The 17,844-nt window shown below is 45.9% G+C and overlaps 1 protein-coding gene across 1 annotated transcript; it reads right to left on the bottom strand.

Annotated features, from left to right (window-relative positions):
* On the bottom strand, positions 1–1,987 carry LOC114180482 (protein VAPYRIN-like). Its single transcript, XM_028066796.2, has 2 exons — positions 893–1,987; positions 1–816 (listed from the first exon to the last, which is right to left on the bottom strand). The coding sequence occupies exons 1-2, from the start codon at positions 1,797–1,799 to the stop codon at positions 143–145; spliced, it is 1,581 nt and encodes a 526-aa protein (XP_027922597.1). The 5' UTR covers positions 1,800–1,987; the 3' UTR covers positions 1–142.
* Between the last annotated feature and the right edge of the window lie 15,857 nt (positions 1,988–17,844).

Raw genomic sequence — 17,844 nt, 5'->3', positions numbered from 1 at the left:
CGTGGAGTTAACAAGATACAGAATTCCAAACTAATGTGCGTTGAAAAACAAATCATGAAGTAATTTAGAATCAATTTCTTCTGATTCTAGTGTACCAAATTACTAGCAAGCAAGCACCATTAGTGAATCATCATCTCTGTCATTATAGCACAGCCAGAGCCAATGAACGACCAAAAGCAGCACCATTATTCAAACCCCTCCTCTTCTTCACAACACCCCCACCTTCCATTATCTTACTACTCTTAAACGCAGCGACTCTATCAGAATTTTCCCTACTAGCCCCACCGTTAACAAGAACCCTCGTGATCCCAACGTAGTTCAACGACTCTGTTATCTGCAACGCGCTCACACCCTTCCTAGTCCTCGCCTCAACGTCCGCACCTTTCTTCACCAAAAACTCCGTCACGTCTGCGTGCCCCGCCTCCGCCGCACAGTGCAGTGCCGTGTACCCTTCCTCGTCCTTCGCGTCCACCTCCACCCCACTCTCCACCAGAACCTTCACCACGTCGATTCGCCCTTTGAACGACGCTCGGTGCAGCGCGCTCCAACCATGCTGGTCCCTCCCGTTAAGGTCCGCGCCCTTCTCCAGAAGCTTCTGGATGGTTCTCACTTCGCCTTTCTTCGCCGCCGTGCACAGCTTGTCGCCCAGGCTCAGGGCGTCGTAGAGGCGCTCGTGGCCGTTCTCCACCGCCACGTCGTAGGCGGTTTTTCCTTGCGCGTTTCGGACATCCTTGTCGGCATTGTTGCCCCTCTGTAGCAGGAGCTTGACCATGCTCTCGTCTCCTGCTGCTGCTGCCATGTGCAAAGGGGTGTCACCTGTTATGTTATGTTACACATAATAATCATTAGAAATTATAATATCTATAATCAATGATCGACATTAATTAATTACCTTCTCTTGCGTTCTTAAGATCAGTTCTGGCACCGTTGGCTAGAAGAAGTCTAACACAGTCTCTTCTACGCTCCTCAACTGCAACGTGCAAAGCAGTGTTGCCGTCTTTCGTGAGCGAGTCCACTTTGGCGCCTTTGAGCAAGAGCAGTCTCAGGACCTCCACGTGTCCTCCTCCAGCCGCGTGATGAATCGGCCCAAACGCCGCCATTTCGGCTCGCTCCGTTATGGCCCTGCGGGCCAGAAGAAGCTCCACGATCAATGTTTCGTTGCACGACGCTGCAGCCTCAAGTGGGGTCAACCCAGAACGGTTCGTTGCCTCGGTATCGGCCTCGAACTCCAGAAGCAGTTGAACGAGGTCAGGTCTTCCCTGCGCGATCGCCAAGTGGAGCAACGTCTGGCCACGTGGGTCGGTGCTGTCGACGATTCTCCAGGAAGGGTCGCTTCTCTCCAGAGCTTCCCTCACCTCATCGTTTTCCCCGAGCGAGACCAACTGGGACAGAATGTGTGACCCTAAAAACATGACCCTTATGCCGCTGTCGGTGAAGACTTGTTTTTTCTTGAACCAGTCGGAGGGAACGGCGTCGAACATGGACGAGGGTTCCCTGATGGCGGCTCCGGGGACCAAGACGCTGTGTAGGAGGAAGGAGTCGTTGGAGTGGTGGAGGATTGTGGTGGTGGTGGTGGAGGGTGTATGATAGATGATTTCTACGGTGAGCGTGGCTAAGGGGGAGATGATACCTGAGTAGGGCTTCACTACGTAACGGGTTTTGATGAGGGGTTGAAGCCTGAAGGCCACTGGCATTGTGTGCATGACGTTGTGTAAGGTGATTTTGCCATGGCACTTTTGCCCTGGTTCTACTCTGATTAGGATTGTGTTTGAAGGCTCTAACTTTATGAGCCTGTCCATGTTGTTTTCTTTGGGGTGGTTTGGTGAGGAAGGAAAACCATAAGCAAGAGGAATTAAATGAAAGTGAAGGTTTAGTGGTAGGTTTTTAATTTATGGAGAGAAAGTGTGTAGGAGGGGCCGGCTGAATTAGAGTATGCCAAGTGGTGGTGGAAACAACAATGGAGACTTGTTCTATTCGGTGTTTGGACTCTATGTCACTCGCAAAACATATAGTTATTGAACATGGTAAAGGATCATAAATCTACATATACAAGTGTTCCTCCCTTATTTTACATTATAAGTTGGTCGGTTTGAACTCCATCAATGACCACAACTTACATTTTATAGTATTTTCAATATCCTGAAGTTAAGTTTATGTTTTAAAGATAATTTTTTAAATTGAGTATTTATATTCTAGATTAATGCAATATTGAAACTGAAGTTACAGTCTAAAACTATATGCAGATGATAGAAATCTACTCCATGCATCATGAAAGACACTGGTTCACACCTAATCAATCCAGAAAATGTGCAGGACTTAGATTCTTCAATTGGGTGTCCACTAATATGCATAAAACTGGAGAATTAAAATGCATGTAGGCAAGAAACTTAAAATCAGAATATGGTGCAGATGCAGAATCAATTGGATATGGACAAGATTCCAAAGAATTTAAAATCACTAAGAAAACATATTTATCCTACTCACTAAGCAACAAAACCAAAATTGTGTAAAGGCAAAAATTTAAAAGAAACACATTCAGAATTAAAAACCAGTGACAATAAAATGCAGAAAAGATCAATTAGCACAACAAAGCCCACAAAACCCAAGACTGATTACTCAATTTATTTGGTTAATTGAATCTCAATTTGGCTAAAGAAGACATCTGGAATCAAACAGGCCCACTTTGGGGGTCTTGCAACTTCCATTTCAGAAACTTAACAGTTACAAATTCTCATTCAATTACCCAAACAAATTAAATTTTCAATTCTTAATTTAGCACTTGAGCAGAACGGATGAATATAGCATGGTAACTACCTACAACAATGTAAACCCAAAGAGAAGTATACATTAAAAACAACAATGAAAGAACGTAAAAGAACGATGAAAAATAAAATTGGAATCAGAAAAGAGAAGTATACATTGCATTGAGTGTGAAAGAATGTACATAAATTTACATTAAGGCCTTCTGTAGGTCACTTTGTACTCAGCAGAAGTCTTAGAATATCCCTCAGCACCACAGTTCTAAGGCACTTCTAATCTGCACTCTTGGAAGACACACTCATGCTGCAACTACACTGAACCTTCTACAATGGACACTCTCCTTCCAACTCTCGAACAAGATTCCAAAAAAAGAAACTCTCTACTCACCACTCAGAAGAAGAATATCCTATCTGCCAACTCTCTTCCTCCCACGCATACACACTCCCTTCTTTAGAGGAATGCTCAGAATCTATTTTACAAAAGAAAACAAACACCAGACGTCCTAATCCCTTTCCATGTAGCTTTGATTGGTTCCACCTACGTCATTTAATAGTTATAGTAACATTTCCTTAATAACATTTATTACATATATACTATAGCTTCATCAATTAAAAATGTTACTATTAACATTAATATTGTATGTAAAGTCCCATTTAATCAATAAACATAATTAAAGGAAGCGTCACACACAGATAGTATAACAGTGTAGTCCTAGAGATTAAAACATAACTCCTTACAAATATCCAAGGCACACCATGATGCCAAAACTAAACCAGTTACAACATTTAACAGGAGCCAAAAAGGAAATTAAAGAGCAAACTAGTACATGGGCCATAGCCTAGAAAGAAAGCCCAAAAAGATTTAGATCCAGTCCAAGCATACTATGCAACGGAACCTCCATCACCCTGATGATTACGGGGAGTTCTCACCTCTGCTCACATCAACAAGTTGATGATCATTGCAGAAGAAAAGACCACACCACAGAACATACAACAACAAATAGTAGAGTAAGCTAGAGTAGAAAACAATTTATCATGCAATCACATACTATCACCCAATCTAAGCAGTATTTATAAATCATCCAACATGTTATGACTTTCTCAAGCAATACACTAGACTCTGACTCGACTCATCCGAATACATATAATCTGGTCGGATTCAGCGGATGCTTGCACTTGTGGTGGATTACCCTGCTCACCCTCGAGTTGCTCACCCTCGAGTTGCTCACCCCCGAGCTGCTCACCCCCGAGCTATGTGTTACAAGTGTTACAATGATTCAATCCCCCCACAAGGTTAGCCCTTAATGGATTTCAGGCCTCCTGCTACTCTCACCACAAGAGACAGTCCGCTCTAAGTGAGACTAACTGACTCCTTAGAGTGTCAGGATTCAACCTTACCTTGAATCCTTACAAAATTATATAGATAGGGCACCACCATGGACACCCACTCATAGGGACCATGGAATTACGTCTCGACCACTGAAGCACGACCCTGAAACCCCACCTAAGGATGTTCAAGGAATTATGTACTGACCTCATACCAAACATATTCAAGCAACCAAACAATATTATTCATGCGTTTAAAACCCCATACCGACCTCTGTGGTCCATCCTCATTCACATTCCATGTTGAATCCATACTATCTCATTCTTCCCAACTCATGAATAATTAATTTTATCTCATGCCAATACCATGTCATTTTGATTACCAGCCATCACGTTCATTTCCTATGCCAAGATCACACAATCACATCTATCAAATTCACACTCTCATATATATATATATATATATATATATATATATATATATATATATATATATATATATATATATATATATATATATATATATACTCATGCATTTCACAAACCTTACACTTAAAATAGGGTAATACAATCAATAAACAATTATTAACAACCAAGGGAGGAAAAACAACGTGGCCTGCAGCAATTCCCGCTCAAGCTAAGAGCCCTCGCTCAAGCGAGGGGAGTGCCCTCGCTCAAGCTGCAGACTCTCACTTAGGCGTGACTACAAATAGAATCCTAGGAGCTTCGCGAGCTCTCACTTAGGCGAGGCCATCTCGCCTGAGCGAGATGGTCTTTCGCTCAAAAATTCAGTTTCTCGCTTGAGCGAGCACTTGGGCGAAAGTCCCTGGGCGAGCCTCTGCTAATCTCGCATGGGCGAGACGAGCTCGCTTGGGCGAAAATAGCAGTTCCTCTCGCTGTTCAACACCTGAAAATCCAAGTTTGCATCCAGAGCAGTATACAAAGCATAATCTTTTTAAAGCACGCATTATACGATCACCAAAGATACATAACAGAACCAATCGTAGGCAAAAATACACTCAAAAACCAGAATCTCTAGCTTCCCTTACTTGGAATGAGCTAGAATAAGACCTCGACACCGAACAGCGGAGCACTACAGCTCTAGAAAGAGATTACAGCGATGTAAAAGTGAAGCGGAACAGATTTAAACGGGTTTATTAGTACGAACTCTAGTTTGAACTACGAAGAGTAAGTTGAAGGAAGAAGAGCATAGGCTGAGATCAACTTACGTGGACAGAAGAGGGTTAAATGCACTTGGGAACGAATAGGATCCAAAACCCTAGCAGAGGAACGCAACTGCTCAAGGAGGCAAGGAGTTATGTTTTATGAAAATGAGCATAGTGGTTAGTGTTAGGGCACATTAGGTCTGACTTTTCCTCTTTGGGCCAACCCTTAGGCCTATTAGATTAAGGCCAACTCTTAAAATATTAGAGTAGAAAAAATTGAGCCTTACATTTTCTCAACAACAAAAATTTTCGACCTTGAAAATGAAAACTTATCAGGTAAAAAGATGTGGATGTGATTTTCTCATATCCTCCTCCAGCTCCCAAGTAGAGTCACCGGTCCTCCGATCCTAGATGACTATGACAAGACTGAACATTTATCCCTTACGTTCCTCCACTCGACTGTCCTCTAAGGCGATGAGTGCTACTTTCACAGTGAGGTCCTCTCTGATCTATATATTCTCAGCTTCCAACACATGAGCTCGATCAAACACATACTCCCTCAACTGCGACACATGGAACACCGGGTGGAGATTTGCCAATTGAGGAGGTAGGGCAATCTCATAAGCCACTGTCTGATCCTCTTCGAGATCTGGTAAGGGCCAAGAAACTTAGGAGAAATCTTCTTTGAGCGGAGAGCTCTTCCCACACCAGTGGTTCGGGTCACCCTCAAGAAGACGTGATCTCTAGCCGCAAACTCTAAAGGTCTCCTCCTACGGTCTGCATAAGTCTTCTGCCTACTCTGAGAAGCCTGCATCCTATCTCTCACCATCCTCACTTTCTCTGTGCTCTACTCTAATAGTTCTGGCCCAACAAACACTGCCTCCCCATTCTGATACCAACATAGAGGGGTCCTGCACTTCCTACCATAAAGAGCCTCATATGGCTCCATGCCAATGCTCGTGTGAAAACTATTGTTGTAGGTGAACTCTATCAAAGGCAGTACTTCATCCCAAGCACCCAGATGATCCAATATGCATGTCCATAACAAGTCCTCAAGTGACTGAATCATCCTCTCAGACTGGCCATCAATCTGAGGGTGATAAGCTGAACTCATCGTGGGTTTGCTACCCATAGCACTCTACAGCGTCTTTCAAAACCATGAAGTGAACTGTGGATCCCTGTCAGAGACTATACTCGAAGGTACTCCATGCAGCCTCACTATCTCCTTGATGTACAACTGAGCCAACTTGGCTATAGGCATTCTCAAGTTCATCGCCAAGAAGTGAACACTTTTAGTCATTCGGTCCACTATGACCCAGATGGTATCGTGCCCTCTAAAAGTTCGTGCCAAATGGGTTACAAAATCCATGGAGATGCTATCCCATTTACACACTGGTATCTCCAAGGGCTGTAGAATCCCACTGGGTCTCTGATGCTCAACCTTCGCCTTCTGACATGTCAAGTAGGCTGATATGAGTTGACCCACATCTTTCTTCATTCCCTGCCACCAGAAGGTTTCCTTGAGATCCTGGTACATCTTAGTCATGCCAAGACGCATGCTAAGACGACTCTTGTGCTCTTCCTCAAGGATTAACCGTTTTACCTCAGCATCATCTAGTACACACACTCTGCTCTAGACCCAGTTTAAGCTGACATCCAGTAACTGCCTCTCCCTAACTGAATCCAAGAAATCACTAGATATAGTTAAGGTACTACACCTAATGGACTCGGATCCCAACTCCACCTACAGCTTCATATCCCTGAACTGCTCTAGTAGCTCCACCTCCTTTATCATAAGATGCGCGACGTGCACTATCTTCCTACTCAAGGCATCTGCTACAACATTTGCCTTCCCCGGATGGTACAAGAGCTCAAAATCATAGTCCTTCAAAAATTCTATCCACCTCTTCTGCCTCATGTTCAGCTCCTTCTGATCAAACAAATACTTGAGACTCTTATGATCGCTGAACACACGAAACTGGGCACCATAGAGATAATGCCTCCAGATCTTCAAGGCAAATACTATATCTGCCAACTCCAAGTCATGAGTGGGGTAGTTACGCTCATGCACCTTAAGTTGTCTCGAAGCATACGCCACCGCCTTCTTCTCTTGCATTAACACACAGCCAAGACCCAAGTGAGAGGCATCACAATACACCTCAAACAGTTTCCCAACATCCGGAATGATAAATATGAGAGCACTCATCAACCTTCGTTTCAGCTCTTGGAAACTTTCTTCACACTTATCCGTCCAGGTGAAAGGTTGGTCTTTTCGGGTGATTTGTGTCAAAGGTGCCACTATCTTGGAGAATCCTTCTATGAATCTCCTATAGTAGCCAGCTAAACCCACAAAGCTCCTGATTTTTGTGGCCGACTTGGGACTTTTCCACTTTACCACCGCCTCGACCTTGGCTGGGTCTACTGCAATCCCCTGAGCAGATATCCCATGTCCCAAAAACTGAACCTCATCCATCCAGAATTCACACTTGGACAACTTGGCATACAACTTCTTCTCCCGCAGAACACCAAGCACCAACTTCAGGTGTTTTGCATGTTCCTCCTAAGTCTTAGAGTAGACGAGAATGTCGTCTACGAAGACTACGACAAACTTACCTAAGAAGGGCTTAAAAATTCTGTTCATGTAGTCCATGAACACTACTTGAGCATTGGTCACACCAAAAGGCATAACCACATACTCGTAGTATCTATACCGGGACTTGAAGGCCGTCTTCTGTACATCATCAGCCTTCACCAAGATCTGATGGTATCCCCGACAACAAATCAATCTTTGAGAACACTGATGAACCATGTAGCTGATCCATCAAATTGTCAATTCTCGGAAGGGGGTACTTGTTCTTGATGGTCATCTTGTTTAACTATCTGTAGTCCACACACAGACACGAAGTCTCATATTTCTTCTTCACCAAAAGTACTGGTGCTCCCTAAGGCGAAGTGCTGGGTTAGATAAACTGCTTCCCCATCAACTCCTCTATTTGTTTCTTGAGTTCCACTAACTCCACTAAGGCCATACGGTACGGGGCCATCGATACCGGACCTGTTCCTAGTACCAGTTCAATAGAGAACTCCACCTCTCTATTGGGAGGCAACCCTGACACCTCATCCGGGAATACATCCTCAAACTCGTGCATGACCAGTATAATTGACGTCCTCTCCTCTTTCTCCACCCCAAGATGTGTGAAGATCATGAAACATTGGGCACCGTCTTGTAGCTCCTTCATAACCCCGTGAGACGATAACAACTCAGGTTAGTTGGCAAACAATAACTTTTTCTCGCGGTAGTCTATAAGAATGTGATTGGTAGAGAGCCAATCCATCCCTAAGATCACCTCCAACTCTTATAGAAGTAGGCAGATCAGATTCACTTTGTACCTGCGCCCCTCCACCTCCACTAGACACCTAGCACATAAGGACGATGTCCTGACCAAAATGCTAGAGTAGACACTGCAAGCTCGCACTGCAGCTTGCACACCGGCAGATCCAAACGTTCCACACATGCATCTGACACAAATGAGTGTGTCGCTCCAGAATCATACAACACACAACATTTCATCCCAACTATCAAACAATAACCCATAACCAGGTTACCTGAACCTGTAGCCTCCACTCCGATCATGGCGTACACTCTATCTGTCGCCTGAGGCCTGTTGCCTCTGTCTCTCCACTCATGCTAGTGGGGAGTCTGAACTGGAGGGCATGTCGATGCCCTAGCAAGGGTGGGGCAGTCTTTCCCAAAGTGGCCTTCCTTGCCACAGTTGTTGCATCGACGAAAGCCCTCCATGCGCGGGCAGGCGCTCCTCAGATGAGGGCCTCCGCATATGTAACACTATACTCGACCCTGCTGAGGGGAAAACTCCTAGAATCCTGAGGCTGATGGTGAGGTCTGTCATAAGGCTTCCTCCTCTCCTCGTGCCTCGGTTTGAACCCAGATGGTCCACCTATCCTCTGGAGTTGTTGTGGGCGCTGCCCTTCCACTTCATTCTTCATCTTTTCCATTACTCGTGCTTTCTCCACTAGTGCAGCGAAGTCCTTGATGGATAGAGGGGTTATCATTAAGCGGATGTCTCCCCTGAGGCCGTTCTCAAATTTTTGGCATCTCAACTCCTCATCAAGCGGCAGTGTATAGAAGCGACTGAGATGCTTGAACTTCTCAGCATAATCAGCTACTGACTTCCCTCCCTGGGTGAGCTGGAGGAATTCCACCTCCTTGGCATATCGTACACTGTCGGGGAAGTACTCGGAGAGGAATTTCCCCTTGAATGCCTCCCACGTCACAGGCTCCTCTCTCTCCTCCATGATGGATTTTGTGCTGGTCCACCAATGTTTTGCCTCCCCCGTAAGCATGTACATTGTGAAGGCTAATCTGTTCTCCACCGGGCACATCTTCGTATCATAAATTCTCTCCAGGTCCTTCAGCCACTGGTCTGCTGCATTTGGACAAGTCTTCCCGTTGAATTTCACCGGATGATGTTTCAGGAAGTCCTCCAGACTCCACTCCTTGACTAATGGTCGTGGCTCAGAACCAAGTACAGGGGCAACCACCCTATTCTCCTCTAGCTGGCAGATGCCCTCCATATGCTGTCGGTGGGCGTCCTCAGCAGCCACCCTAGCAGCCTCCATCTGTTGTGTATCACACCTAGCCGGTTCCGCCATCTTATCATACCAACACATATCACCCTTGACCGACAACTAATATCGGACAAGGTTAGGGGACTGGTGTACCACACCTAGCCAAACTCGACCAAATAAGTAAACAGTGCATATACCAAGGCAGCCAAGTACTCAACCTAGGTCGAGTCAGCCTAACTTGCACCAGTTCTAACCTAAATATCTAAAGGAACAACATGCACCTCATATAACCAACGTAAACCGTCAAGGTCAGTAGTCGGTCTAGGCCGGCTACTCTAGCAGACCCGGTAAGATTAAAGCCCAAGCCGACCACCCCAATAAGCTTAGTAAAAATAGAAGTCCTCGCGTTCAATAGGTCTTAAGAGCTTGGGTTAGGGCCCAGGCCCACTCACAACCCAAGCCAGAGCCCAAGTCAAGGCCCAACCCATGAGGTAATCAGACATCATTAATGCTCTATAAATATGTGTGGACCCCAGTAATTAAAGGTACGCATTCATTAATCACTGGTTTGACCTTCTGAGAGCTTTGACTTACTTGAGCTTCGGAGACTCTTCTGCAGGTAACCCCTCTCCGGGTTCAAGTTGACATGTACCAACCGAGAAGAGACCAACTGAGGAGATAACGGACTACATGGTAAGGTGACGCTTGTGCTTAACTCATCTTATTTGTTCTTCTGCAGGAACAATTGGCGCCCACCGTGGGGCACGAGACGAACACCTTTAGTACCCGTTTTTCTCTGAAGATGGTTTCCACCCGTAGCAAAGCTGGAGTGAACAAGCAGGCGGATGCTGGTCCCTCAGGACCTGCTGGCATCACCCCTGACCTGGCCGCCATCCTAGACGGCCAAGCGAGGATGCAGCAAGAACTCGCAAATCTGAAGAAACGCAGTGCTGACGAGATGGAGGCACTACGACAAGAGAACTCTCGCCTGAGGCGAAGGATCGAAGCTAATCCCAACCTCAAGGGGAAAGCCAAGGAAACCTTTGAAGTTGCAAGGTCTCGAGCCTTCCAGCCCACGGAGGAAGAAAGCGAATACAACCCCACTCCTCACACCTTCACCACCACTCAACAAACACCCATTCCCTCTACCCATCCCCCTCACTTCCCATCTACTCAACTAGGGCTCACCGCACCCCCAACCCCTGCCGCTACCCTCCCTACTGATAGAGGCCGTACCCCACCAAATTAAAACATATTAAATGCAGTACATGAAAGTGAACCAAGTCGTCTCCCAACGACTAATATTTTCATTCAAAGCAAAATTCCTAGATGAACACAACAATAAAACATAAGGGGGGGTTGACAGACAGATTCAGAATGCTAATCAATCCACTACATAATAATTCACTAAGCGAAAATTACAATCTAGCTTCATTATGCAATTAAGTAATGCACACATCCTTAAATTCGTGACAACCAAGCTACATACATTAAGCATGAACGTATCTTAACCAAAACATATGCAATTACTCTGTAAATTAAGCATTAACAGATTCACCACATGCATCCCACGAATTCAGAACAAAAACATGGCAGATTTCACAAAACAAGCACACCCTCAAAGCTTCATTGCATTTTTCATAAAGGAGTCAATACACGAATTTAGCTAGACATGGAAATGAGCAATTAAACACTTCAAAACTGGAATCACAAAAACAGAACCAAGAACCTAACTTATGAAATCTGAAAACGCAATTTAAGAGCAAAAATAGAGATTTCAAAGCTTAAATGGAATGCAAAACGGTGTTATCATATATAAATGCGAAAACCCCATGAATGGGTATTGTTCCAAGTCAATAAAACCCACAAAACGAACTGCCCAAGCAACAAAACGAATTCAAAACGTAAAACCCTCAATGGGTGCTGTCAAATATGCATAAAAACGGTAAAAATGACCCAAAAATGTGAAAAATCGCAAGGGGGACGTCCATGGAAGCTTTGAGAACGAAAATGGAGGTTTTGAAGAGAGGTTGAAGATGATGGAGCGGCTGAACTCTCTCATGCAGACCTAATTTCGTGGTCATATCACCCCTGCCACTTATATTTACAAAACTGCCACTCTGCCACTCACCCTCTCAGATTTACAAAAATGCCACTATGGGCCTCAAATGTTGACCCATTGACTTTGCTGACGTGGAAATGATATGGAAATGATGTGGCAATGATGTGGAAAGTCTCTTCAACTAAATATTAATGTCCAAGCTCCAAAATTGCTTCACCCAAATACCTAAAAATAATTAAAAACAAAAATTAGGCCAAATAATGTGAAATTAGTCCAAATTAGGAACAGTGGCCCAATAAAGCCCATTAGATGAAAAATACTCTAATGATGAACAATTAAGCAATAATCAACTGTCTAATGGGTACACAAAGACTAGTGGAATGGATGAAAATAATGACTCATCACCTACCACACAGATCCCCTATAACATACCCACCACCCTACACACCACACATGTTCCACCATACAACCCGCAATACCCCCCAATAAGCCACATCCCCCCTCACAACCTTATATCCACCTTCCCCGCTATGATCAACCATCCCATCCCACCCCACTTGCTCCCTCCCCACCAGCCTAGACGCCGTCACCCCTTCACTGACTTTATCGCCAACACCCCTCTTCCTGCCCAGTGGGAACCTTTCACCCTGGACCGCTATACTGACGAAACCGACCCTGACGAGTACCTCAAAGTCTACATCACCCATGTCGCCCTGTACACGTTCCAAGATGTAGTCTTTTGCAAAGCCTTCCCCACCACCCTCAAGGGTCCTGCCCTAGAATGGTTCACAACCCTTCCATCTTACTCCATCGACAATTTCGACATCCTTTCTCACATGTTCTCCACCCATTTTGCTGGCAGTCGCCCGCACCAAACTACCACAATCTTCCTCCTGGGCATCAGACAACAACAAGGCGAACCACTCAGAGCGTTCATAGATCGCTTCAGTAAGGCAACTCTTTGTACCCCACACCTCAATCAGGAGATGATCCTCCAATGCATGGCACTTACCATACAACTCGGCCCCTTCGCCAACAACGTCTACCTCCACCCACCTGCCTCCATGCACGAGCTCAAATTACGTGCAGCTGACTATGTCCGCATGGAGGAAATGCAAACCCTCCACACCAAATTCTGCAACGACTATGCAACCACCACCGCCAACCCCACCCCACAGCCTAACCCACGTCCTGATATCCGCCCACTCGATCCGATCATAGACGTCCTCCACATGACTCCCGTCACGACAAACGCCCTGCCCAATCCACCTCTTCCGCCAGAAAAAGACACCTCCGTCATATCCAATCCATCAACCATATCACTCATTCCCACCACAAACGCCATATGCCTCCTATCACCTTCACGGATAACGACTTTCACGGCCTCGACCATCAACAAGATGACCCCATGGTTATCACTGTTGAAATCGAAAACTACGCTGTTAAGAAAGTCCTCGTTGATTAGGGTAGCTCCGTTGATATCCTCTACTGGGCCACCTACCAAAAACTTCAACTTCCTGACACCGTCATGGTCCCATATGACGAGCCAATCTATGGCTTTTCTGGCGAACAAGTATCCACCCGTGGCTACATCGACCTCCACACCGTCTTTCGGGAGGGGACACAGACTAAAACCATCCCAATTCGCTTCCTTATCGTCGAGCGCCAACATCCTATAACATCCTCCTGGGCCGTCCTTCCCTCAATACCCTTGGCGCCGTCATTTCCACCCCTCACTTGGCCATGAAGTTCCCTTCCCCGTTCGGTAACATCCTTACCATCCACTGCGACCAGCGCTTGGCACGCGAATGCTACATGGCCAGCCTACGACCACAGCTCCCAATCCAACAAACCAACCACATCGAACGACCCCCCGGCTCCAGCATAACCCTATCCGGCGAAGATCTAGACCCCAGAGTAGCCCGGGATGTTCGTCTTAAACTAGTTGAGGACACCTCCCCTCTAGAGCTTCCCAATGGTCACTCTATTAACCTAGGCACCGGTTTAAACTCTGACGAGCGTGCCACCATCACACCCATCCTCATCAACAACACCGATCTTTTCGCCTGGTCAGCCGCCGACCTCCTTGGAGTGGACCCTCAAGTGGCATCCCACAAACTATCCATATATAAAGAAGCCCACTACGTATCCAAGAAAAAACGCAAGCTTGGCGAAGAACGTCGGCAAGCAGCTAAGGTTGAAGCTGACAAGTTACTAAGCGCAGGGTTTATAGAAGAAGCTCAGTACACCACTTGACTTTCTAACGTTGTCTTGGTAAAGAAAGCCAACGGCAAATGGCGGATGTGTGTAGATTACACGAACCTAAACAAGGCTTGCCCTCGTGATGCTTACCCATTACCCAACAACGATCAACTCGTGGACGGCGTGGCAGGGAACAAGGTGCTTAGTTTTTTGGATGCATATTCCGGATACAACCAAATTCCTATGGCCTCATCCGACATGCACAAAACCGCCTTCATCACGGACGACGCCAACTACTTTTATAGGGTCATGCCCTTTGGTCTCAAAAACGCCGGAGCAACTTACCAACGACTGATGGACAAGGTTTTCAGCCACCTAATGGGACACTGTGTTGAAGTATACGTCGACGATATGGTTGTCAAGTCTCCAAGTCATCGCCAACATGCCGAGGACCTGTCGGTAGTCTTCTCTGCACTACGCCAATACAACCTTCGTCTCAACCTAACAAGTGTGTATTCGGCGTTGAGCGGGGTAAATTCCTTGGTTTTATGTTAACCTAGCGCGGCATAGAAGCCAACCCTGAAAAATGCAAGGCCATCATCGAAATGCGCAGCCCCACTACTATTAAGGAGGTCCAACGTCTCATTGGCTGTCTCACAGCCATTTCTCGCTTCCTACCCAAACTAGCCGAACAAACCCAACCCATAGTCCAACTCCTAAAGAAATCCACCCGGTTCACGTGGAATGATGACTGTGAACAAATTTTCCAAAAATTAAAAACAACCCTAACCTCCCCACCTATCCTCCACAAGCCGGACACCCATCAACCCCTACTCGTATACATCACAGCCACCGACTACACTGTCAGCGCCGCACTTGTCCAGGAAAAAGAAGGCACGCAACATCTTGTATATTTTGTGAGCAGAACGCTGCAGGATCCTGAAACCAGATATCAGATGGTAGAAAAGTTGGCCCTATCTTTGGTCCATGCGGCATGCCGCCTACGCCCATATTTCCAAAACCACACCATTACCGTTAAAATCGACTACCCAATCCAAAAGATATTACAAAAACCAGATCTAGTCGGACGCATGTCATCATGCGCCGTCGAACTGTCAGAATTCAACATCCGCTATGAACCCCATGGCCCCATCAAAGCCTAGTGTCTCTTAGACTTCGTCAACGACCTACAGCACACACCCACAGAGGACCAGTGGACGTTTCATGTAAATGGTTCCTCAAATCCGCGAGGTGCGGCACTGACATCGTCTTAGAAGGCCCCAACGACATCCTCATTGAAAAATCCCTTCACTTTGTCTTCAAAACGTCAAATAACCAAGCCGAGTACGAAGCCATCCTCGCCAGCCTTTCCCTGGCCCGGGAAGTAGGCGTCAAGAGGTTAACGTGCAAAAATGACTCCAAGCTCACTGTAGGCCATCTAAATGACGAGTTCTAGATCAAAGACCCCATCCTTCTACAGTATTACCATCTGGTCCGAGCAGTCATTCAATCCGCCTTCGAACAAGTCCGCATTGAACATATCCCAAGAACCGACAACATCAGGGCCAATATCCTCTCCAAATTGGCCAGCACCAAGTTAAAAAATTGTCACCGATCCTTACTACAACAAACACTATCCACGCCTTCCATCACACACACTTGTCAAAATTTAACCCACGCCCCAGCGAACAATGTCACCCCCTCCCAAGACCAAAACTGGACCACCTCCTATATCTAGTACCTCAAAACCAACAACCCCCCTCTAGATGCGGACAAAACTTGGCTGGCTAAGGCCGCCAGGTACACCATGATAGGCGATGACCTCTACAAACGCGGGTATGGCCAACCCCTACTTAAGTGTGTCACGGCAGAACAAGCACAATACGTTATTAAAGAGCTACACGAAGGTATTTGTGGTTATCATTCTGGTGCACGCACCATGGCTACCAGGGTTCTTAGAGCCGGATACTTCTGGCCGACAATAGAAGCAGACTGCCAGGATTATGTCAAAATGTGCAAACCATGTCAGAAACATGGCAATCTTATTCACCAAAAACAAGAACAACTACACCACATACTATCCCCATGGCCATTCGCTAAGTGAGGAATGGACATTCTAGGCCCATTTGCACCCGGCAAAGGGCAGGTAAAATTCCTAATTGTAGCCGTCGATTACTTCACCAAATGGATAGAAGCCAAGCCGCTAACTACCATCACGGCCCAGCAAGTTCAGCAATTTGTTTGGAAGGATATCATATGCAGATATGGTGTTCCACATACCATCATCACAGACAACAATCGACAGTTTATTGACAAAGAGCTAGCCAAGTTCTACATCGGTCTAGGCATCAAACACATCACAAGTTCCGTAGAGCATCCACAAACCAATGGGCAAGCAGAGGCAGCAAGTAAAGTTATCCTCGTGGAGCTACGCAAGAGATTAGATACCGCCAAAGGCCGATGGCCCGAAGAGTTAGTAGAAGTGCTATGGGCTTATAGGTGCACCCCTCAATCATCAACAAACGAATCCCCATTCAGCCTAGTCTATAGTGTAGACGCCATGATACCAGTTGAAATTGACGAACCATTCCTGCGCCAAGAACTATACGACCCAACCCAGAACCACCAAAACATGGCCACCCATCTCGACCTCTTACCCGAACTCAGAGAAAATGCCCAAATACGCAATCTAGCTGCCAAACGAAGAGTTGCCAGAAAGTATAACGCAAACCTATGTCCACGATCATTCGTAAATGGGGACTTAGTCTGGAGAATGGCCAGCAGCGTAAGAAAGAAGGATGGCAAATTCTCCGCCAATTGGGAGGGCCAATACCACATACGTGAAGACGCAGGAGGAGGAGCTTATCGCCTTGAACACTTATCTGGGGAAGAAATACCCAACACATGGAATGTGTCCCACCTCAAATTCTATTTCAGTTAAATGTATACTGTACTGAGCCGAATACTTGTAACCCTGGGTGTACTCTTTTTCCTCACCTGGTCTTTTTTCCCTAAGGGGGTTTTGGCCAGGGAGGTTTTAACAAGGCACCCATATTCAATAAATAAAAAGAAGGGTTCTCAACTATACGACTTTTCCACGTATCTTATGCTTAATTCGTTTAAGTTCCCCACCCTCACCCCAAGTAAGCGGCCTGGGTCGAACAACCTTATCTCATGCTTAATTCGTTTAAGTTCCCCACCCTTACCCCAAGTAAGCGGCCTGGGTCGAACACCCTTATCTCATGCTTAATTCGATTAAGTTCCTCACCCTTACCCCAAGTAAGCGGCCTGGGTCGAACACCCTTATCTCATGCTTAATTCGTTTAAGTTCCCCACCCTTACCCCAAGTAAGTGGCCTAGGTCGAACACCCTTATCTCATGCTTAATTCGTTTAAGTTCCCCACCCTTACCCCAAGTAAGTGACCTGGGTCGAACACCCTTTATATGCTTTTAATAGCTTAAGTTCCCCACCCTTACCACAACTAAGCGGCCCGGATCGAACACCCTTTATATGTTTTTAATCGCTTAAGTTCCCCACCCTTACCACAAGTAAGCGGCCTAGATCGAACAACCTTTATATGCTTTTAATCGCTTAAGTTCCCCACCCTTACCACAAGTAAGCGGCTTGGGTCAAACACCCTTTATATGTTTTTAATCGCTTAAGTTCCCCACCATTACCACAAGTAAGCGGCCTGGGTCAAACACTCTTTATATTCTTTTAATCGCTTAAGTTCCCCACCCT

The sequence above is a fragment of the Vigna unguiculata genome, chromosome 4 (assembly GCF_037176805.1).
Source record: "Vigna unguiculata cultivar grain cowpea cultivar isolate G323 ecotype 2 chromosome 4, ASM3717680v1, whole genome shotgun sequence".
In the NCBI taxonomy this organism is placed as follows: domain Eukaryota; kingdom Viridiplantae; phylum Streptophyta; class Magnoliopsida; order Fabales; family Fabaceae; genus Vigna; species Vigna unguiculata.
Note: the sequence above shows the minus strand (reverse complement) of the source record. Positions and strands in the feature narration are given on the sequence as shown.

What these genes read in the sequence shown, in the direction of transcription:
- LOC114180482 (XM_028066796.2), bottom strand. Translation starts at nt 1,799, where the DNA reads ATGGACAGGCTCATAAAGTTAGAGCCTTCAAACACAATCCTAATCAGA. An exon ending in TCTTAAGAACGCAAGAGAAG is followed by an intron (nt 817 to 892) that starts GTAATTAATTAA and finishes ATAACATAACAG; the next exon opens with GTGACACCCCTTTGCACATG.